The sequence below is a fragment of the Amphibalanus amphitrite genome, unplaced genomic scaffold (assembly GCF_019059575.1).
Source record: "Amphibalanus amphitrite isolate SeventyFive unplaced genomic scaffold, NRLGWU_Aamphi_draft 000328F_arrow, whole genome shotgun sequence".
NCBI lineage: Eukaryota > Metazoa > Arthropoda > Thecostraca > Balanomorpha > Balanidae > Amphibalanus > Amphibalanus amphitrite.
In genome coordinates, this window is record NW_024881823.1 from 443,971 (window position 1) to 468,072 (window position 24,102).

Consider the following 24,102-nt stretch of genomic DNA (forward strand, 5'->3'; position numbering starts at 1 on the left):
ACTACATTTATTAGTTAGGAGATGACGTATGTATGTAGATTGTAGGTATGTAAAAGATGACTATGTCAGCTCGCCTTGAAACAAAGTGAAATTTTCGATGGGTAAATCTTTATGGCTCACCCTGTATGTTTTGGCAATGGTACATAGCCGTTTAGAGTGTTGAAACTTCCGCGAGGATAATTCAAAGTTTCAAAGGAAGTGATTTTAACTGCTGCCATCGAATGCTGCGAACTCAAACTCTTAGGAAAATCATACATACATTAGTGGGCAGAAACCCCTCGAGCCCTGTCGTCAACAATCTATATCTCTCTTACTGAATGTGTAACTCTCACTAAAATCCCTTTGCCTCTGGACATGTCCAGTGCAAGTAAGTGCACTTAAAAAAAGAACTTTGCGTCAGTGTAAAGTACAACTTAAGCACTTTCAAGAACTTAAGACCTTTCAAGGTCAGCGAATAGTTCATTCGACGCGTCTCGACGAGAGGAACACGATGCTGGAAAAAGTAATGTCGTGGTTTGCTTGAATGAAAAGTTATTACCAAAATACTGTTTTTGGTGAAAACGGCTATTTTTTACAGTTTTTCCTCTCTGGAGGCTAAACCATTGACCTGAGGTCAAATCTGAGAACAAAATCCAGAAAGGTCTGTAAAAGGGCTATCGAACACGCTTTTCCGCGGCGCTGTAGCTCTATTGGTTTCCGAGTTAGCCGTTGGCAGTTTCCAAAATTGTTGAAATGGCCTACATTTGACCTTTGATGACCTCTGGCGACCTGACCTTTGGCCTGACCCAAAAAATGACCGAAGTGTTTCCGCCATTTTTGTGACGCTCTTTCGAATGCCGCTTATCGCGTGTCGCTACGTGGCCCAAGAGCCGAGTTAGAGGGGGGTGTTCAGACACCCCCCTCCGGCCCGGCGCGGAAGTCTCGGAGCACCGGCCCGGCTCGGGTTAAGCAAATAAATTTAAATCCTTTCGAAGCGCAGGTCCATCACTTTCATTTACGCATACCCTAGACTCAACATTCGAGCTCAACAACTTATATTTGTGCTTGACAATGACACGTGCGACTTGAATCTTATCATATCAGGCAAAAATGACGGATTGCTGAAAACGGATCTACCTTAAAACCAGTCTACTTATTCGTACCTTGCCCGGTAACTTTAACTGGTATTAACTGGTGTTATCTGGATATACACAGTCAGCATCGAGTAGGACGTGAGAGGGGAGCACAAAAGCCGACCTTGAACGTAGCGCAGGTGTAGAGACACTGGGCAAATACGAAACGGTAAGGCAGGGACGATAAATTAAAAGGACAGGTCAAATTTGTTAAACGTTCAGTAGCTAAACAAGATTGCGTTTATCGTAAATATCTCCCAAACGTTTAGCGAGGGTAGGGGATGAGTGATAAAAGGCACCAGAAAATGTCAGGCGCAGCCGTGGACGATATAGGAGATTCGTAGCCAAATGAACGCATCACAAAAAACTGAACGCGGTATCTGTAGTTTCCTACACCAAACAAATAACTATTGCTTATCAGCCTTGGATTATCAATAAACATATAGAATACAAAGCAATGCGGAAAACAAAACACTCAAATGAACTGAAATATCGCGATCGTGGAGATGTTAAAAAAAAAACGCATTGAATTTCCTGCCTATCCATTCCACCAATGACACAAAGGGCGTGTCAGCGCAGGCCACGCCTAGCCAGAGGTGGGCGTGGTCTGACTGCCGAGCAAGCACAACACGGACTCTGGCCAGTCCACTTCGAGTCACGACCGACCTGGACTCAGTCCTGAGAGGCAGACTGAGTTGGCACTGCGTCGGAGAGGGAAGTGCCAGCAGAGTAGAGGGAAGCCACCCTTGCTAGAGGCCACACCGGTCTCGAGGGTCAGACGGGACTGACCGACGGCAGGTCCGGTCAGACGGTCAGACGGGACTGGCCGACGGCCAGTCAGACGGTGAGATAGAACTGGCCGACGGCCGGTCAGACGGTCAGACGGTGCTGACCGACGGCCGGTCACCGAGGCTCACTCGCCCGCCGACAGTCGGCGCGGACACAACGCGACGACAGACTCTGACGGAACGGCCGCGGTGTTGTGAACAGGTGTGAATTTGTGTGATACGTTGTGAGTTGTTACAGGCGATAGAAAAGGGAACAGCATCAAAATGGATGCAAAGGATGTGAAAAATGGTAAGTGTTGGAAAGGACATTGGACTGTCATTAAAATTACTAATGTTAATCATCTAAGGTTTATATACTTTCACTACGCAGGATTATGTACTTTGAATTTTTTCCTCGCAAATATGCAATATACCATACAAAAAAGTTAACACAAACATTGTTTAACTTTGAAGTCGTAAAATTGCTTGGATGTGGAAATAAAAAACGTTAAAAGTAGCTCGCATCCCGACGCAAGCTATTTTTTCAAAAATCTGTTTTAAACACGAACTTGCTTTTGGGAAGGGGAGAAGTTGGCGGCTTTCAAGTGACGTTCACATTTTCTGTAGAGCATGGCAAGTTTAGACAACTATCGCAAGGCGTTGGTCATTTCACCTTAAATATATCTATAATCTAACATAAAATGACAGAATAAAAATGTGGAAATAAACTGATGTGATGCACCCCTGTTTAGCTGTCTGACCTAGTTAAACAAGGCGAATTCAATCAATCGTGAAAACAACCGGTTTTTAACCCTCGCATGTGTGCGGCGTACGAGAGGAAGCCGATGATACCCAATTTTAAGGTCCTAGGTCATTGGGTGACCTTCCAGGTCAGGTCAATGACCCAAAGTCGGGAAAATCGGGACCTGTTAGAAAGTCGTAAAGTGTGGCTGCTAAGGGGTATTTCGGGGTGCTGATCACGAATATCGTGTTAGTTTTGATCAGAGATGATGTCTTTAAGCATTTAGACCAGGTCGGGTCAGGTCAGGTCAGGTCAACCAGTAGGCATCGTGACGCAGAGGTGAAAAAAGATGTCAACTCTCCAACCGGTGTTGGAGACAGAGTCAATCCAGTAAAGGAAGGTCGTCGGAGACACAACCACTTTAAGATATCTAATAATCTCTTTTCATTGTTGTCGTCAAATTCTTCTCGTTTTTCTTTGATGCACGCTAAAAAAATCAATCATATTGAGTCTTAAAAGTTAAATCATTACGAGAACTTTATACTCCATAGCACAGAGCACTATACACTATACAGTATGCATAGGCTGCCCCGGAGACACCGGAGACAGAAGGTGGTGAGAAGGTGATGACTCCTAGAGCCGGGCGGAATCCATAAAGACGATTCTCTGTGACGCTTGCCGCGAAACTAGACCTTACGGCTGTCTCCGGAGACACGAAAAAATTTCAGTAGCGAAAACGCTAGCACAAACCCTGCGCACTTGTGACAACGCGGCGCAGCTTCTGAAAATACCGTTGGGATAGTAGCGACAGTGAAGTGTGCTTGAAGTGACGAAAGAGAGTGGTTGGATCTTGGTTGGATCTACCTAGGTAAGACTAAAATAAGGCAATGGTTGAGGTTGGGGAATAAATTATCAAAGTTGAGGAATCAATAGGTACTGAGGAAATATCGAACTTTTCAAACAAAAGTAACATATACCTATTGTACAAAATCCCTTGTGAATGATTTTTATTATATAGTTGATGCAGAAACAGTCGTTTTCCTTTCATTTGTTTTATATTTCAGTTCAAAGTTCAGTTCTGACTTCTGATTGACTGATTTAGGAATGCATGTGAAGGTGGTACAATACATTGATTGCATTTTATTCTACAAATACTTCAAAAGGAAAAGACAAACCTGAAGTTTCTGTTGCTGATTGCACTTCTCTTTGAATTTCAAGAATTTTAGATTAGGTATTCATAAGAAGTTTTATTTAAGCTTGATGTTGTTTCTTATCCTAGATGGTCCTAGCATCAGCCCATGATGTGTAAAACTTGTTTCTATGTACCCATTATACAAACCACATGGTTTAATATTTGCAGATTGAGGTGCACAGCTTCAATGCAAGCATTTGCATTTTGCAACAAGCATTTACCTATATTATTGAACCATTTCTGGACTGCCTGTTGGAAGTGAAGAGCAAATACTCCAAATTCATCATTTTGATTTTACAAATATCAAATCTTGGTGGTCTATATCAAAGCACCCATCTTGCTGACACTATCAGGTAAGGCCAGAGATCAGTCTAGATATGTGCATGCATCTCAATGATTTAAAACAATCCAAGTCTTCATTGGTGCTTATATCAATGTAAATCTGCTATTTTCATTGGCTTATTCCCATGCCTTAGATTTCTGCATGGCAGAGGAAGCATTTATTCAAAGGTAATTATAGCTTTAAAATAGTAGGGATATGCCAGATGACGTTTTCATTATCAATGCATGACTTCATTCCAGTAGCCAAATCAGTCCCTTGCAAGTTGCAGTTCTGCATTTCTCGACCTGCCAACGGTGGCCATGGCGGCTGGTACGGCCCCGGTCCGGCAGTTGGCAGTAGCGCCACCTACACTGAAGGTCGGCGGATCCCGAGGCCACGGGCCGGCCTGGCCCGGCCGTGGCGGACGGGCCGGGGAGCGGGCGGCAGGGGGTGGGGAGGGGTATCCGGGGACGACGGGCAGCATTGCAGTTTATAAACAAGGTTGGTATAAATAATTTGCCTGGAGTATCCGCGAGTCATTTTAAGGCAGGCGCGACGTTACCTTATATAACTTGCTTTTAATTGGAGAGTTGGTAGGCAAATTAAGGCATTTGCGTGTTGCTCATTCATGACTAGCCCTCTGTTTTGGAATAACACCCGGTAATGATGCCCACAAGTGCAGTGCTAGCCTGCTTTTTTGTCTGTTTTAGGTATACATAGAAATGATTGAACGCCCTGCTAACCTAAATTTGTTCGTAGGTAATTCTTACGATTTGTTTGAAGTGCCGACCTCCGAAGGGATAGTCCTTTCGAAAGCTGATACTTGCGTCCGGCTTTTATGTTAGGAAAATAACACCCATTGTATTCATAAGCATTGCTGATTTAACAGCAAAGTAAGTTGAAAATTTCAATTACCTTGCCTTTGTGTAGATGAAGGAGAGCAGCCACCAGCACACACACACGTCTAGCCGATCCCCTCACAGCCTCCACACTGCTGCACATTGCCCAAGGACCGACCGTAACATCTGTGTGCCATAAAATGGTACAACGGCGTCTTTTATCAGGCGGACTCCAATGCGAACGCCACGCGGACCGTCCGTAATCGAACGGTTGGTCCAGGACGACTGACGCAGGGCTTGGCTGATTTTGTCTGGTCTGACACAAGCTCTATAAGCATTGGTAAACCATCGGTTCAATCGTTTTGAGTTAACCTCGCGATTAAAGCATAAAGGCTAGCCATTACCTAGTCTATCCCAGAAACAAATACACCCTTCGCATTTGTTCGCGGCATTCGTGATAACTGCGGTTCAAAGGCATGGGAACACAGCATAAACACAACCAGTCTTCCAATGGGTATTGTTGGGTCCAGATGGCAGAAAGATGGCAGAAAGTTTTTGAAGGTATAAAAGGAACACGTCCCAAAAGCAACTCCAAAATCCAAAATATTCTGTTTCTACTTTTTGATCCTTTTTCAGCTCTTGAAAATACTTCACCTTAATCTAACAGAACTTGATTGAGTGTCTTTCAAAGCCAGAAAGTTGTAAAGGTTGAATAAATAAGGGCTTCGTGTGCTGCTCAACCAAAAAAGTTTACAATTTGCCTGGAGACAGAGCCAGTATGCCAGCTTATACAGTTGGAGACAGCGTAGACATTTTTTTCACCTCTGTCGTGACGGGTACTCGTAGTACGTGTCAACCGCCTCTGACAGCTTCGTAACATGTTACGAAGGCACCAAAACTACTTCGTAAATGTTCAAATGGTTGCTAAATTCGAATTCAGCTCCAAAAACTAGCCTAGAAACATGTACAGCTCGAAAAAGTGAACCGAGGTCACCCGAGGTCACCAAAGGTCAATGACCTGACCTGACCTTCAGGTGACCTCGACACCCACCCTAATGCATGGAAGCAACATCAAATCACATGTTTGAACGTTTGAAACCACGAAAAGCTTGCAAACGCGCGGCTAATGCGAGCCGACATACGCAGAATCGCGATTCCGGCCAAACATGGTCTCGGAAAAGAGGTCACAGGTCAAAGGTCATTTGGGTCAGGGTCATGAAACTTTCAGGGTAGGTGTAAAATTGATCAATGTGAGGGTACTGAAAGTTTCGTCGCGATCGGCCGCTTTTTACGCGAGTTATTCGCGAAAAACCATGGGGGGTCCATCCGACCCCCCCCCCCTACACATGCGAGGGTTAATATACGAATGTGTGTCTGCAATCAATCATGAGACCCGTTGGATACAAAACAATGGAACCTTAGTCTCTGAATTTCAGCACGAACCGGCCTCGCCTATCGCTTCCCCCCCCCGTCCTGTGCACGCCCCCCCCCCCCCCCTCCGTGACCCGAGTGCAGCACAGTGGTTCTCCTTGGCTGGGGGCGTGTGCCGCCTTCGTGCACCGTCACACTGACCCTGGCGGGGGAAAGGTCGTAACAATCAGTCGCCGGAAACCGGGCCGATGTCGGGGGGGGGGGGGGATAACTGAACTCATTAGGGACTGAAATAAATGTGATCTGGAAATAGCGCGTGAGATGATAGTGTCCGATGCCGTGATAGCGTAAACGCTTGTTTGATAGTTTTCGTTAACACACATCATGTTTTGGGTTTATTTATGGATAGACGCTAAATCCGAAACCATCCAAGTTTGAAGTTTGCATGCGCTGTCAGAACTCCAATAGGTACACGATTTTGCTATAACTGCGTTATGGACCCTTAAAGGTAGTGTGCCAGCTTTCCTGGACCGTATGGAGTTAATGGCCCAGATAAGGAGAACCGGATTTTTAGAACTTATCCATACCTTCAAAACTCATGGAAACGTCTGAAATTCTTCAAATTTTGAGTACCCCAGTGCGAAATTCGCCCCGACGGGTTGTCGGTCGTACCCCAACCACATTTCACACCACTATGAACAATAAATGCACACACTGAAATCGCTATTACCGATATGCTCATCCAATCAAGTTTCGATAAACCCGTTCATCATCATCTCCTGCGGTTTCGAACACGCCTGTTAGGTGGTGCGGTAGACCGCGCCCAAAGCCAGGGCCCCGGTAACGTGAGGTAGCCGAGTCGGGGCAGCGTGCGCTGACCCAAGCCGGGGCCGCGCGTCCTCCCGGTGTCATGTGATAGCCCGGGGCTGCCCGCGGGGATGCGGTAGACCGCGCCCAAAGCTGCGGCCCCGGCTTGGGTCAGCGCACGCTGCCCCGACTCGGCTACCTCACGTTACCGGGGCCCTGGCTTTGGGCGCGGCTTCTGCTCATACTTTGTGGTGCGGTGGTGGTGCGTCGGGCCGCGCGCTCTGACTTCGGCCAAGAAAAATGCGTCAGCTGATCATTGTCATTTCTGCCACTTGCGTGTGGTGAAATGGGGTCATAACTTAGAGACGGCTTTTTTCATATCAATTATTTTACATAAAATCATATTTCAAACCATAAACAATGTTCGACAGCCAAATAAAACAAACAATACCAATACAGGCTTACAGTTTAAGGCTCGACATTGTGTTGTCTACGATTAGACAGCTGATAACTCATTCCCGTACGTCGTAACTCTATAATGACCTTTGCTTATTGTCACATGTGCGCCGCATTCGCGATTGTTGCCACTTGCCGACGCCTGTTTGCAGGTCAGCCCACTAAAGTTGTTATACATATCGAAAAACCGATAAACTTTTAGGCGAAAAAGGCACTATTCCAGGCCCATTTTTGATTTTTTTGCGATATTAGGTAAAAACAGAAGCTTCTTATCCTAGGAAAAATAAAATGGGAAATCTTTCAAAGGTGGCACACTACCTTTAAAAGATTCGAGTATTGACTGCACTCCAAATGGTAATCGAGTCCTTACATCGTATGGTCGTGACAGACCTGAGACTCACGACTGTGTTCGCCCTCCTCCGTGTGAGGCCCGGGCGGTACAGGAACTGCACAGAGCAGCTATATCGGTCAAGGCGTCAGTGACGAGAGGTGGACAGGGCGGAAGTGACAGGGGTGGTGGGTGCATTCAAACACCGAAACTCAAAGATCTTTCAACTTCCACTGACCTGAAAAGCGGTGTAGCATAATTTGCAAGACTATTGGCGTAAGCATAAAACATCAGTAATAAATGTAAAACCTTATTTTTTACAGAATCATCTTTACAGTTTTTTTACACTTTTACAGAACAGACATCTGTTCATTTACTTTGTCCGTGAAAAGGGCAAAGGCAGTCACACTTTTGCTTTGTTTTACAAACTTTTTTCACATTCTTTGAATGTTCTACATCTACATTGTCCTTCGCACCTCCCCACTATTACCGCCGCCGCGCTCACTATTCTCCCTCCACTGCCTCCCACAGTGCGATTTTTCTCGTCGGTGCGTTTCGCCGTGTCGGTCACCCTGCATCTGGCCATGCTGATCACGCTGATGATCCGCTTCAACGTCGGCACTGCCTTCCTCTGCATGGTCAACGACGGATCCAACACGACCAGCGCCGGCCAGAGCGGTGCCGATGCCTCACCCAATGCCACAGCGGTGAGGTTTCAATTTTCATTCGTGTAAACGAAAACGAAAAGTGATATGTAACCCAATTTCAAACCGATGAGATATCATTCGTATATCTGCTCAGTGCTCATCACAATTCAGCTGTAGGTATTATGTCATGGAACCATTTTCGCCTAAAATGATGAGAGAGAGCACTTAGTAAAATGTGATGGAGCAAACGATTGTAAGATCCTTTCAAGCAGCATAAGCCCTCACTCTCAGCTTTGCATTCCTGCACTGCAGACCCATGATTTTCTCGGAATGCAGCTCGGAAAAGTCCCTTCGGTTTCAGCCGTCTCTGCGGCTGTCTGTCACATACCACGAAAGCACGTCATCTTACGCGGGGAAGTTTCCCATCAACAGCAGCCCACTTCAGATTATCTCAACGTCATTCTTTACACTATGGTCTGATGTGTGAATTCGAACGTCTTTCTCAGGTTCATCAGGGCGAATTCGATTGGGACAAGGCTTACCAAGGATGGATTACGGCTACGTATTTCTACGCATTCGTAATTTTTCTTGTGCCAGGCGGATGGCTTGTCGACAGGTCAGTTTGCAATCACCTACAGACCTGAAATGCTGTGTCGCATCGAAAAAAGTAGTTTGATAGGGGTTTGATTTTCACTTCTAACAGAAATGTTAAGTTGATGGCAATCGAGTTCACTAGCATTAAAAAAACTAAAATACATTTATGCATAAGGTACACAACTAGCATGCACAACAAAATTGTAAAATCAAAGTCATCATTATGCACTTGCAGCAACCAAATTTTCCCATAGTAAGAAAGCTGTAGAAAAATGGCATGCATGTAAATTGGAGGCAAGTTGCATGCATCATATGGTAAGCTACGAGATTCCTACCACTCTCGGCCCTGCAGCCAAGCCGCTGACCACTTGTTCCACGCGCAGGTACGGCGCCCGTGCCATGCTCCTGAGCGGCATGTTTACTGCCGGCGTCACCTCCCTGGCCATACCGGAGCTGACGCGACTTCACAGCGGTCTGCTCATCATGTGCCGCGCCATCCTTGGAGCCACAAACGTGAGTAAAGTAAACCGGCCGATCATGTAGGTATCGGGTTATTCTCAGTGCCACAAACGTGAGTTACCTGTCTGTTGACCAATGAATAACCAATTGACTAATGAATGACCAATGTTATGTGCCGAGCGTGTGCTGAATTTCAAACTCAAGCCAGCTTACAGTTTCGCTTAGTTTATACATCCATAGTATAAACTATAGTTATAATGAATCTCTCTCTCTCTCTCTCTCTCTCTCTCTCTCTCTCTCTCTCTCTCTCTCTCTCTCTCTCTCTCTCTCTCTCTCTCTCTCTCTCTCCCTCTCTCTCTCTCTCTCCCTCCGCCTGACCCTCCTGCTCCCCCCGTGCTCCAGTGCGTCATCATTCCGTCTATGCCAGCCGTATCACGCCGCTGGTCGCTGCCCGGAGAATACACCACTGTGTTTGCCATCGCCTGGTCCGGCTTCTACCTGGGTACTGCGCTCAACTTCCCGCTGGCTACTGCCCTCTGCCAGTCCAGCTGGGGGTGGCCGGGCGTGTTCTACGTGGCAGGTAAACAAATATCAGCGATAGCCTCCGTCGTTACCTTAGACATTACTTAGGTAAGTAAGCACTACCAAAAATCCATGAAATCAGCACTGCATCGCTTAATATAAAGTAAAATTGAAGATTGATGCATCAAAATGAAGCGATAACGTATAATGCTGAATGATCACGTTCTGATCAGATGTCCTCAGTATGAAGTTACTGTGTCTTCGTGTTTTTAACTTCTATTCATTGTACCGTATACAATGAATAGAAAAGGTATATACATATATACATACACCGCACACTGCACAGTGCACAGCCCCTAGGTACATGTGAATAATGTAGATCGACAATCTACAATCTGTAGAATCACTGTCATTCACTTTCATTGCTAGTGCGCGCTACAAAAGGTTCGACAGTGTTGCAACTGAGGCGCTTTTACTACTTGGAGCAACTGGTATTGTTACCTTGCAAGGAATAGCAGAGAAAACGGATGACTTTAAACACTATAACAAATAATCCATTCTCAAAGTTTTGAAAGGAAAATAGAGCTGTCGTGAGGACGCAATTGTTTTAGGCACTGATGTGGTACTGCAGAAAAGTTTAATTTCGGTTTGTGAAGAACATACCAATTGTATATTTATAGATTCTTTTTGCAAAAAAGACCGTTCAACATGATATCCATCGAAAAAGGTTTATTCCTCTCAGAATCAGTGTAGTATTCCTTACGCTAAGACTCCGGAACCCATCTTGAGGGCGCCAGTTACGACTCTTGGCTCCCATCTTCAATCCCCCTTGCACCCTTCCACTCCACGCCGAACCGTTTGAGCGGAGTATCCCGCCCGATACCGTCACAGGTAACTGGGGACTGGGGAGGGCCAATGCCGCCCCGCTGGCGGTCTACGGAGGACTACACTGAGAAAAAAAATTATTCCCCTGGAACACCTTTAAGGGTGTGTACCAAACTGCACCTCGCTGGGGTGTCAGACGGGTGTCACTTTTGACACCAATACAGGTGTCATTGGGAATGAAACACCGGGTGTCTGACACCCTTTTAGGTGTCTGATACCCTTTTGGGTGCACACCCAAAAGGGTGTCAGACACCCGGTGTTTGATTCCCAATGACACCTGTATTGGTGTCAAAAGTGACACCCGTCTGACACCCCAGCGAGGTGCAGTTTGGTACACACCCTTAAAGGTGTTACGAGAGTGTCCATTGGATGCCAAAAAAGGTGTCGACACATTCTTACATTTATTGGTTCAAACAGGCATATCGCATACAATGGCATTCCTATCTTGTATACAGCAACAAACTATACCGGTACTATTGGTCTCCTATATGAGAAATACCGGTAATATTCGAGTGCGGGGATAGGGTTGTGTGCAGGGGTGAGGGATGCACTCGAACCGAGCTGCGGCGAGGGTATAAACGGTAAATGTATTCATCGCATCAGAAAAACAGGTCGCCTGGGCCCTTATCTTGAGACCAATAGTATGGTACAACTAACCAACATACCCATGGGTATGTTCTGCTTCTGAAGCTTATAGGAACGATTAGCCAGACTGCAACGAGACTTTAAATGTAGCTTACATGCGTCTTCACCCTTGCAGCTACAAGTTTATCTATTGACGATGACGTCTTCTGTTCAATCAGTCTCTATACCAGATATTGTCAAATGATTCTCGGAATCATACACCTTATGGGATCAAAATACACTCTCCAACAGAGTCATAATTGCAGTTGTTAACCACGTGACGCAAATAAACAATACATGCATGTCATTCTTTATTTTATATGCAACAATAAATTCCAAAACATTTGGGCACGAAATGTATGGCGAAATCTAATGAAAACTTATCGTAAGGCGCATGGGTCCGTGACTCCATTCACCGTAAGGAATTACTCACATTTCAACAATGTTCCATCAACCGGTGATTATTGCTACTTACTTTAGGTAGAGTTATTCTGCAGCTTAATGACATAAAAACTTATCTCCGTTTCCATAGTGCATTGCAATCTTACTGTCCTCACTTCATAATTTCACCGAGTGCAGGGCGCCTCCTTATTTGAATACGTACAGAGCAAGTTACAAATAAAAATTGAACTTTATCGTTAATGCACTATCACTTGAAACAAAACTACACTTCAAACAACGTTTTGCGACATTACAAGCAGGTAAATTCAAATAATTTCTGTCCTCACTCACACCGCACACACCACGTGGCTCACCGCGCGCGCAACTGAAGTCCAACGGCTTTCTAACGGTTTTCCTCAAGGTCGCACTATTTCGTCTTCGTGGTGGACCGGCTAGCACAAATGACGTCACAAGACAATGCAGCCTGCTGATTGGCCTATTTCATCTTCGTGGCGGACCAGCAGCACACACATGACGTCACTCGGGGCATTGACTCAAATCACTGAACCTACACCAGGGTTACGGAGTCAGAGTCGGAGTCCGTTGGAGTCGACAGTTCTGGCCGTAGTCGGAGTCGGTTGGAAACGACAGTTCTGGCCGTAGTCGGAGTCGATATTGGAAGCCGGAGCTGGATTCGGAGTCTGATTCACCGAAAATCTCTTGATTCTGCAGTGTTGGTTCCTACCACCAGTGACGTCAAAACAACTTCTGTAATAATGTAGTGTTTTTTGATAATATCATGTGGAGTTTTTGAAGCCTATGGTTGTCATTTCACTCAGTTGAGCGTTTTCGTAATCCGTGACTCGCTTATTAGGTGTAATTTGACCCTCAGTGGTGCCATAATATTCCGGTGTCATTTGAACCCAATGGGGCTCAAATGACACCGGAATATTATGACACTACCGAGGGTCAAATTACACTCAATAAGTCAATTGAACGGAATATTATGACACCACTGAGGATCAAATTACACCTTATAAGGGAGTCACGGATTGCGAAAACGCTCAACTGTGTGAAATGACACCTATAGGATATAAAAACTCCTCATGATAGCGTCAAAAACGCTTAGAGGTGTCATTTTACACTGACACCGTGCAGGATCTTTTGACACGACACCTAAAATGGGAGTCAAAATTTTGGGAGTCAAATGACCCTTGGGTATGTGATTCTGACCGAGATCAATTTACACTAAAAAACGGTGTATGGACACTGCTTTTCAGAATCGGATTACACCATGGGTGTCAGTTGATTCCCAAATAGGGGATCGTGATTCCCGGGGGGAGTAATTATTTTTCTCCGTGTATAAAGTACAAAAAATATGGGCCCTATATTTACGGAGAAATCCAATGAAAACTCACCGAAACACATCGGGTCCATTCACAGTGAGAAGTTGCTCGCATTTCAGCAATGATAATTAACCGTCGATTATCTCCAACCAGATGTTATTCCGCAGTTCACTTGCTTTCGTTTCCATGGTGCAATGCTGTGTTGTCATCCTCACTCCAGACTTCAAATTTCACCGAGTACCGCCCGCCTCGTCATTTGAATAAACACGGAGCAAGCTACAAATAAAAGCTAAACATTATCATTAACGCACAATCACTTGAAGAAGTACAGGGTGACACAAAAAAAAAACGGTCATCACCAAATTTCGAATAACTTCGGAAGTTTTATTCAGATCATCACCAAACTTAAGGTCACACCTATGCAGCATACATCCACCAAGTTTCAAATCTTCACTACGAATACTTTTAGTACAGTGTGTGTTTTACTGACGCTCCACAATGTGCTCCAGGTGAGCGCCACGGCGCTGCAGGGTGTAGGCACACTTGCATCCGGCGGGCAAAGTTGTCGATAACCCGATGGCTGTGCACTTTACAGAGTGCAATGGCCTCTGGAGACAGTGCTCAGGGGGTGTGCTACCCCTGAAACGTTATTCTTATCGGGTTACCGGCAACTTTGCCCGCCGGATGCAGGTGTGCCTACGCCCTGCAGCGCCGGGGCGCTCACCTGGAGCACATTGTGGAGCGTCCGTAAAACACACACTGTACTAAAAGTATTCGTAGTGAAGACTTGAAACTTGGTGGATGTCTGCTACATAGGTGTGACTTAAAGTGGCCGAAGTTTGGTGATGATCTGAATAAAACTTCCGAAGTTATTCGAATTTTGGTGATGACCGCTTTTTTTGTGTCACCCTGTACACTGCGAACAACGTTCGGCGCCACTATATCCACATAAATTAAAAAAAGCCCTGCCATCACTCACACCGCACACGCACCACGTGGCACGCCGCCGCCAACTGAAATCTAACGGCTTTCCTGCAAGGTGGCGCTTTTTGATCTTCGCATGGTTGACGCCGTGACTAGCACACAAATGACGTCACACAATGAAGCTTGCTGATTGGGTAATGATTCAAACCACTGGACCTGCTGTGGTTTCTAGCAGTGCTACGGAGTCAGAGTCGGAGTCTGATGGAGTTGGCAGTTCTGGCCGGAATAGGAGTCCATTTTGGAAGACAGAGCGGGAGTGCGAGTCACTGAAAATCCGTTAGACACCGCATCCCTGGTTCCTAACACAAGTGACGTCAGAACAATTTATGTGATGATTTAGGTTCGAATACACGACAGCTTTCAAACATTTCATGACTCATGCTGGAATGTTCCTCAACAAATGACAACACACGTGAAGGTATCACAAGGGTATCAGATCCCTTTTAAGGAACATTTTTGTTTACACCTTTTGAAGTGTTGATGGTTTAGGGTGTTTGACACCCGAATGGATGTTGGTGTAGGACACCCATTAATGTGTCTTTCTGAATCCCATCATGGTGTGTTTAAAAGCGCGTTGCACTTGAAGGTTGTCATCGTGGTGTTGTACACCTCCATGATTCCCAAAACAACATTTTTGACACCAATCTGGGCGTTATATATGACACTGCAATGATGTCCGACACCCGTGAGACACCCCATGGGAATATTTTTCCTCATTTTTTTCACGCTGTTTTTGGTGTCAGATACTTTTGCAAGTGTCAATGTGACACCTCTAGCAGTGTCGGACACTCTTAACATTCCGCTTCAATAAATGGCAACACCTGTGAAGGCATCATAAGGGTGTCAGATGCTTTTAAAAGAACATTTTTGACACCTTTTAGGGTGTTTGATACCTTAGAGTGTTTGATACCCGGATGGGTGTGGGTGTCGGACACCTATTAAGGTGTCATGCTGAATCCCATTAAGGTATATCTAAACGCTCGCATGCGAACGAACACTTGAAAGGGTGTCATCGTGGTGTTGTACACCTTAATGATTCCCTAAACAGCATTTTTCAACACCAATCTGGGTGTTCGATGACACCTCCAATGGTGTCTGACACCCGTAAAACACCCCTGGGGAATAATTTTTTTTTCTCAGTGTAGGAGGGCCACCCCACCCAGACAAGACTCGTTAAGCCAGACAAGACTCGGGCCAGACAAGACTCGTTAAGTGGTCGAACCTTATCGGGATGATTTCCACTGTTGACAGTAGCGAGATTTGCTGAAAGGGGAGACTAGAGCACACTGCCGCTAATGGGGAAAATATGGCTTAGAAGTGACACTGCGGGGTGCGGAGCATAAGTGAATGCTTCGGTTGGAATTGCAACGTTTTTTTTTAACGTTTACGCTTTTATTCGAGCTGTAAAATGTTCAAAACCAACAAACAGACAACCAGGCATGTTAGTGAATCGCGCTTAAAAGGAATGACGGGTGACGCGCCACATAGCGGGTCAGATGCTCGGAAGCTATAATGGACGCAGACGGACGCAGTTAACATTAACCTATTAACGCCCGAGCATAGAAACAAGTATTCAGTCATAATGCTTTTTTGGATTTCGTGTCGAATTCGGGTGATTAAGAAGCCCTGAAAAAAAATTAGGCCAAAATTCCAAAAACTTTTTGAGATACGATACCGACCCAAAATGAGCCACCGGGCGCCCGCTCCCATGGCCGCCGCGCCGCCTCCGCGGCCGGCGCGGCGCGGGGCCGCCCCGCCCCGCGCCGATCGGTTGTCGTGCCACCTGACCAGCAGCACCTCCGACGTCCTGTCGAACCTCTGTTCGTAGCTGCCACGCCGTGACTTTGCCATCTCCTTCCTCTCGGTTACGGGACATTTGTCCAGTCTATTTTCCCTCACTTTGCCTGTCGCGCGGACTCCGCGGTCCTTCAGCTGCGCGAGGAGGCTTCTGGAGGTGAAAAGGTTGTCAAAAAACACCTAATGACCACCAGGATCCGACACCATGCTCAGCATGTCCATCACCACTCTCGTGCCCAGCGGCTGGTCACGCAGCTCAGGACGCTCTTCCTTTCCACAGTACAGGTCGAATTTGTAGCAGTATCCGTCACTGCCACAAACCGCCCAGAGCTTGTAGCCAAAACGAATCGGCGTTCCTCGTATAAACTGCTTCAAGCTGTTGTGACCGTAGTACCTCACAATCATCTCGTCAACGGCTAGCTTGGACTGAAAAATACCAAACTGCTGGAAAGTCTTGTTGATGGTATCCAGAAGCGGACGCACCTTGAAGCTACGGTCTTTCGTGCTGTATACCTATTGCTGCCCTGGACGTGAAGGTAGGACTTGATTTTCAGGTAATCCGATCTTGTCATCGCTTGCCGGACGATAGGACGGGCGAGGTCGTCGTCCTTCTACCAGTACATTTGCTCGCTGGGGAACGTGTTATAGCCGGAATAGAGCAGTATTCCGATGAACGCCTTCAGCTCATGGTCTGATAGAGAGAAAAAGCTGGTCGTTTTTTACATCTCTCGCATACCGAAGGGTTTCCAGCTGGATGGGATGGAACACTTCATGTGTAAATATTTTCTCAAAAATCTCCACAGCCGTACTCCCACTCAGCTCGCTGGCGATCTTCTCCCGAGCTTTTTCCGGTCCGTTAGAAGGCACCTGCCAGCCAGTGTATTCCGGTTGTTTTTTTTTTACGCCAGGTGGGAGCGCCTTGATCCGTGCGTCGTTTTTTCTTCGGCGGAGGCGTGTCGTCTTCAGTTGGCGGTGTCTGGAAATGAACTTCCACTTCGCCAGGCACGTCTGCCACCTCAGCGACACCGGTGCATTCGTCATTGCCCTCATCCTCGTCACTGTCGTCCGGCGGAATGCTCAACACATCGATATCACCATGGATATCACCATGGAGAATCGAGATCGCTCATCACCATGTCTACGGCTTCCTGTAGAGTCAAAATACCGCTCCCGCGGCATTGTGATCGTTTCTGTTCCACAGATGGAAGATTACAATCTCAAATATGACATAATCGCACTTTCTGCCCTCTCGCGACAAACTGACCGGCGTACCCTCCCCGTCATTAGCCGCCGCTATCCGGGAATCCCCGCGCCCGCCACCAGCTGTGCGCGGGCCTGACCACAGGACCGGTGAGTCCAAATTGGTCGCTCAAAATTTCGCGCGCGCCACGCACCGCCGGGGCGTAGTGAGCCTTTTATCGCCAACGGATTTAGCAAAAGTGGACCTTCCTCTGTATAATATTAGCTTGCTGTCTCATTGCTTAGAACAATGACCGAAATGCAGCCATTTCACTGCATTCGTGTCGTAATATCGAGAAATCGCTAACTTTAGGACCCCACCAAATAAAGTTCTGGGGGTCGTGGTCCTCAGTTCCCAGATAACCATCTACAGGTAACCTTTCTCATCAATCAACAGGGATCGACAGACCCCTCCGACGAAACCGGTGAACCGTGGCACCTTTCAAAGACATCGTCCATTTTTGATCCGCCGAGCGCTAATGGGTTAATGCATTGAGGCCCTGTATCATTTTCAAAAAATCGACGGTCTTTCAAAGTGCACCTTTAGTTCAAGTGTATTGCTAAGAGCATATGTATGTACCTTCTTGAAATTTGTTATCGTGATATTTAATCGAATGCGGTCTCAATGACCACTTTGAAAGTTATCCGAACGTAAATACGTAGATACATGTCACCGGGCGAAATATTGATAAAACTTTTTTTGAGAGTATGGAATTGGACATCCCGCGGTTATAGAAAATGCGTTTTCATCGCTCTCCTCAAAAGTGAGCGGTGACGTTCCCTTCCAGAAATATCAAATGTATTCTTCTGGGACTTATATTGGCATCAACGCTTTCTAAAAGCGCAATACAGCGATTATATGCTCAAGCAACATAGGTATGTACTACTCCTACATAATACATCATCAGCAAAAGGATAGCTAGCTCATGACCATGCAAGTGTTTACTGCAGTGCATATGTTTTACATATGCACTGTGCAGTACGATTATAGGCTGCCCGCCCTATAAATGTATTACGCCTCAGTAATGAATTACAAATGAACAGTTGAAATAGTTGATGGTGCCCATTGTTTCAGGCATTATATCGATGGCGTGGATGGTGCTGGCGGTGGTGCTGGTGCGAAACGACCCCCTGGAGAGCGGCCTGGTGCGCGGGCTGGAGCGGGACAGCTTCCAGCACTGCCAGGCCAGCACGGGCACAGCGCGCAAGGTGGGACTGGGACAGCAGTCTCGGGAGTGTAGAACGGGCAGGGAGGTGCGGGCGACTCTCAACTGCTCGGAGTAAACGTTAGATGAAAATAGACCATACTATACATAAATAAAAACAATTAAAATGTTCAAAGTACATATCCAAGCGCAGCTCTTCTTCGTTGGAATGCAAGTAAGGTATTTTGGACTCCACCGTAGAAAATCCAGCTTGAAAATGTATCAAATACATTTTTTACCGCTTACCTTATATGCAACGCTCAAATGGATGTTTATCTAAAAGCTTGCTGAAACCAAACCGGGTAGGTTATTTAAATGAATGTTTACATACGACCAGTAACAATTCCACATTTATCCTCAGAGCAAGTCGGTGCCGCTGCTGAAGATTTTCACCAATTTCCAAGTGTGGAACGTGGCCATAGCGTTCACCATCGGCCTCTGGAACCTGTACTCGTCCACCATCGCCATGCCGCAGTTCATGAAGACCTTCATGGACTTTGACCTGTCGCAGGTCAGAGGAAGAGGGTCACGAATTATACTGTAACAGCTGTCGTGACAAAAAATCGCTTTTTTCTTAAGGAAAAGTGGCGACATGCATTATATTTGCATCGACAAGTCCTTGAGTGTTTCAGCTTGAGACTTAAACTCATGTTCTTGGAAACATAAATCCAAACTGGACTCGCATTTCTCTTAACCCCGTTATGAAGGGGAAAAATTATCCATTAATCTGGCCATTTTTGACATTATGATAGCATCCCAACCAGATAGAAGTTTTTCGTTCACTAATCGCTGTACGATAGATGTCAGTACATATTGGTGTTCGCTGCATGCATAGTGCATATGACATATGATAAAGACAACCGATAGTCGTCAGCGTTCCGCTGCACTGTACTGTGTCTCTTGCACTCTCTTCCCGACTCGACCTCCACTCTGACCCTCGTGCATACGAGTAGACAGACACCGCATAGCACGGGAATGCTGATGTGGATGTCACTTGTCAGATGCGGAGTGCAGTGCCGTCCCTGCCGTACCCCGTCGAACCGAGCTCTGCTAGCAAGTGCAGTGCCGTAAGCCTCGCACTCCACCGTGTCATGTTGATTTCTGAACGAAACCATGCCAAATTACGTCGCTCACCTGTCATGCCGTTCTGTTTCAGAACGGAGCCATCTCGGCGGCGCCGTACCTTCTTCTGACGGTCATCTCCATCCTCACCGGCCGGCTCTTCACCTACCTCAACACCGTCAGGGGCGTGTCCAAGACCACCCTGCGCAAGGGCTTCAACTTCTTCAGTAAGTGGAACGTGGTGAAATTGTTTGTATGCATATGTGTGCAAGTGTGTCATGAATAGGGCAGTAGTGCAACCAAAACGCACGCATTACTCACATGTTATCATATAATAAACTGAAAAGTAAAGCGGGCTGATGGTTGTATTGCGCAAGATTACTTGGTAGCTAGACTAAGGACTGCACATAATGAAGGACCAAGCATCTCTGACAACTGAGTGCCCGTTTGATCCCTGTTGGCTGTTGCTGTGAGACGGCAAATACTGCTACACCCCTTTGTTCTGACCACTTCGAACCGGACCCTCGCCAGGTAACTTTTTCCCGGCGTTCCTGCTGCTGGCTGCTGTCTTGCTGCCCAGGGAGCAGCGGGCAGCCGCTGTCACCTGTCTGGTCCTTAGTATCGGCCTCACCGCCTGCGTCTTCACTGGAGGTGAGTTAGCGCAACCGAGGCGACATCTATTGCGTGGTGAGAGCTTGGCTCGCGGCCGAAGCGCCAACTATCACATGAAGGCGATTGGGCCCTCGGCTGGTGGCCTGGCGATGGAGCGTACTGTGATATCAAGCGCACAGTGTTAGTCCGTCACTCCATCATGTAGTTTGTTGCATCTTGACAGTAACACTACCATCGCCTCACTATGCAGCATTCATACCAGTTGCAAAGCGAAAACACTTCAAGCGCAGCCAGACATCAGATGTTTACTAGCCTTTTTAGTCCGTTCCGTTTGCTCCAATGTTGCCTCACCCTGACCGCTGTATTGCCTCGCCAGGCCCGTACAGCGGTTCGTCGGACATCGGCCCCCTGTACACGGCCACCATCTTCTCCATCGCCGCCTGCCTGGGTAACGTGCCCGGCTTCGTAATCCCGCCCCTGCTGGCCGCCATGACGCCCAACGTGAGTCAGTCAGTCAGTCAGGACAGTCACTGGTCAGTTGTCAACGGTCATTGTGACCAGTTAGTGGTCACTGGGCAGTGACCACTGGCCGCTGGTCAGTTGGTCACTCGGTCAGTGGTCATTGGTCATAGTTGGTAGTCAGCAGTTAGTGTTCAGTGGTCAGAGGTCAGTGGTTAGCAATGATATGTCGCAGTTTTAAGTTTATTAGCCCTCCTTCTTCTCGGACAGTAGCATGCTGTTAGTCATTGGTGGCCGCATGCCTTTTCGGCAGCATCATATCCTTGTCTCTGAAAGTCAGTAGTCCTCCAGTTACGTCAGACCCTTGACGTCACTCCTCCCTCCATCGGCAGGACTCTCGAGACGAGTGGGTGCACTTTGTGTCCATCTCCGTGGCTCTGCACCTGTTCAGCAGCTTCTATCAGCTGTTCTTCTGGAGCTCCAAGGTGCAGCCCTTCTCCCGAGAGGAGCCACAAGAGCAGGAGGTCTCCGAGGCGCCGCCAGAGTACAGTCTTGTCGTCAAGGATGGCCAGACCGCGGCGTGACGCAACAGACCCAGCTGAACGTGATGACGTCAACAACTCCAACGGCCATTGCATTGATGACGTATTGATTCACTCAGTCTCTGTTCGCTGTCTATGTTTACCAAGTCCGTAGTGTCTGTAGACGGAGAATGTAAGAAAGAGGGTGTTAAAAGCAACTCTCATTCTGGGCTTTCTTGTCACGAGGAGAATGGATTAGTGCTTGTAAAAGCTATTTTCAACTAACATACAGGGTCCGGCAAAAGTTTTGTCCTCTACCAACACTTCTCGATTCCTAATCGTTTTTACCCCTAAGGGATAACGGTTCTGGCCGCACCCCTGCATTTCACGGTCCTTGGTTGCGGGACATGCGGTCGGGAACGGACCTCGGATCACGGATCACCGAGCTACGGCCAGTTTCACATAGATTGTCCACCCAAACGGCCGCGTTGAAAGATGGAGGTCCGAAATTTCTACCTTGGGGAGCTGAACCAGACAGTCGGCATGCTTTAGGCCGAAATGACATAGCAGCCATTGCTGATCAGTTGCGACATCTGCCTGCACAGTTCGGCGTTGGTGGGACAAGCATATAGGTACGGCTACTGGCAGCGTTGCTGATCGTTCCAGTTTGGGCGTTCGTCTACCGTTTCGACCGTGAAAGAAATCGCGTTGAAAAAGACGGCAGGGGAGAGGGACCAGTTGGCGACAAAATTGGCCAAGCGGCTTACGCGCAAGGGCTATTCCATCTTCAGGCAGGATTGTGAGAAGCTATAAGAAGAGCTCTCTGAGTCTCATTACCAATCAGAGCCTCCAGCGGCTCACTTCTAATTCGACGCATGGTTGATGGAAGGTCGACATGCATTTTCATTCAGGACGGTGCGCCGGCTCATCGCTCTGCCAAGGCCCAGCGGTGGTGCGAATCGAATATACCGGACTTCTGAAGGTCGGAGACGCTAGCCGGCTACCATCCGGACATAATTCTGATTGAGGAATTTTGGGGCCATCGTCCAGCAGGACCTGGACAAACAGAAGCCGGCGGCCAGCCTCGGCGCCTTGCCGTTGCAGCTCAAACAGGCATGGTCGAAACTCAAGCTGTCTGTGCCGCACAATCTAGCTGTCAGCATGTCAAATTGTGTTCGTGCGTAACTCCCTGTTCGTGGGGAACATAGTGGACGCTAAAAGGAATCGCTGCCTCTTATTTATATAGCAGCTTGGAGAGCATATCTTTTGAGAGGACAAAACTTATGCCGGGCCGGACTCTGGTGGTCTGAACTTCACAATAATTCAAGTTTTGCCGAAATATAGAATTTAAAATCAGCGGTTTTGGGCGTGGCCCATCATCAAGGAATAATAATTCATTACATCTTAAACGTTTTGTTTTGTTTTCTAATTTTACAATTTGGCAATGCATTAATAATTAGAAGACAAAGCTTTTCTTATTTCCATCAACACTTTGAATGGTGTCGGGAAGGACGCATTGTGTGGGCTGGTAGCCGATCTTCGCTTACCATGTTTTTTTTTCTTTAGTGCTTCTAGAAGCATACTTATTTATTTATTATGCATACTAACATATTCAGACTTCATATAGTTTATTAGATACTAGATAGTGCTTCATTTATGTATGTATTGTATAGACATGCAACTGCGCCACATGAATGAGAGATTTGAATAAACTAACAAATATTTGATATGAATGTGTCTGCGTGCATATCATTGTTTCTTTGAGTGAGAAATAATAAACGGTGCAGGTGATGATGAATATTGCGCAATCCATAGGATCACGAAAGGTGAAAACAAGATGCGACACTTCATAACACACATCATTCAGTGGAGTTAGAGCTTCTATATTATTATCAGTTATTTTATAACTACACTCACGCGCAAATTATCTTTATCCGAGATTATCTTTCTAGTAATCGGTAATAAATAAAACCAGTAAAACGCCTTTTGGGCGAAGAACGAGCGAGTGAGATAGTGAGCCCTGCACGTGCGGAAGGGCGAGAGGGTGCTTCCAACGGGCTTGTGCAAAGCACCCTTTTAACCGGTCGCTAGCGGTGTGCCAAATTTGAACGCAATCGGCCCAGCCGTTCCTGAGATCTGGAAGCGGCATTCTGCACGTGCGCACGTGCAAACGGGGTCCAAAATGACTTTTGCACGACACCCTACTAACTGGTCCCCAGCCGTGTACCAAATTTGAGCGCAATCGGCCCAGCCGTTCTCGAGATCTGGAAACGCCCCCTGCACGTGCGCACGTGCAGTAGCACCCTAACCGCAACACATGGGAATGCAATGCCTGGTGGGTGCCTACCTGTATGCCAAGTTTCAGCGAAATCGCCCCAGTAATTACCGAGTTACTGAAATGGGAACAAATTTGGCACCTCTTATTGTTGTATTTTGCACGTGCACTGGGGGTGACCCACATACATCGAGAGTATCCTATTTTGGGTAGAAGGGATGCTGCTACCCTACAAAAATTACCGCAAGTCAATCGCCCAAGCGGCTGCTGAGATATGGGCCTCTCAAAACCACTACTTTTGCAAAACAGCTTGAACACCCCGTCACTGAGATGTATCAAAAGTAGTCAATTACGGGGTAGAAGGGATGGGGCTACCCAACAAAAAAGACCGCAGGCCAATCGGTCCAGCGGTTGCTGAGATATAAGCCTCTCAAAAGCGTTACAGGCCGGGCCGGGCCGGGCCGCTCATACTGAGATTTTTCCGTTATATTGAAAAGACTCACTTCGCTCGCTGCGCTCGCTCGCTCGTAATCAATTAGCCATGGCCATACCAA

At 46.9% G+C, this 24,102-nt stretch overlaps 1 protein-coding gene across 1 annotated transcript; it reads left to right on the forward strand.

Moving 5' to 3' along the window:
* The first annotated feature begins 1,750 nt into the window (after positions 1-1,750).
* Positions 1,751-22,660, forward strand: LOC122388617 (vesicular glutamate transporter 2-like). Its single transcript, XM_043379819.1, has 11 exons — positions 1,751-2,189; positions 8,468-8,643; positions 9,090-9,199; positions 9,561-9,690; positions 10,039-10,216; positions 18,490-18,623; positions 18,981-19,130; positions 19,776-19,908; positions 20,213-20,332; positions 20,670-20,794; positions 21,145-22,660. Exons 1-11 carry the CDS (start codon positions 2,165-2,167, stop codon positions 21,334-21,336), a joined length of 1,473 nt encoding a protein of 490 aa, XP_043235754.1. The 5' UTR covers positions 1,751-2,164; the 3' UTR covers positions 21,337-22,660.
* The last annotated feature ends 1,442 nt before the right edge of the window (positions 22,661-24,102 follow it).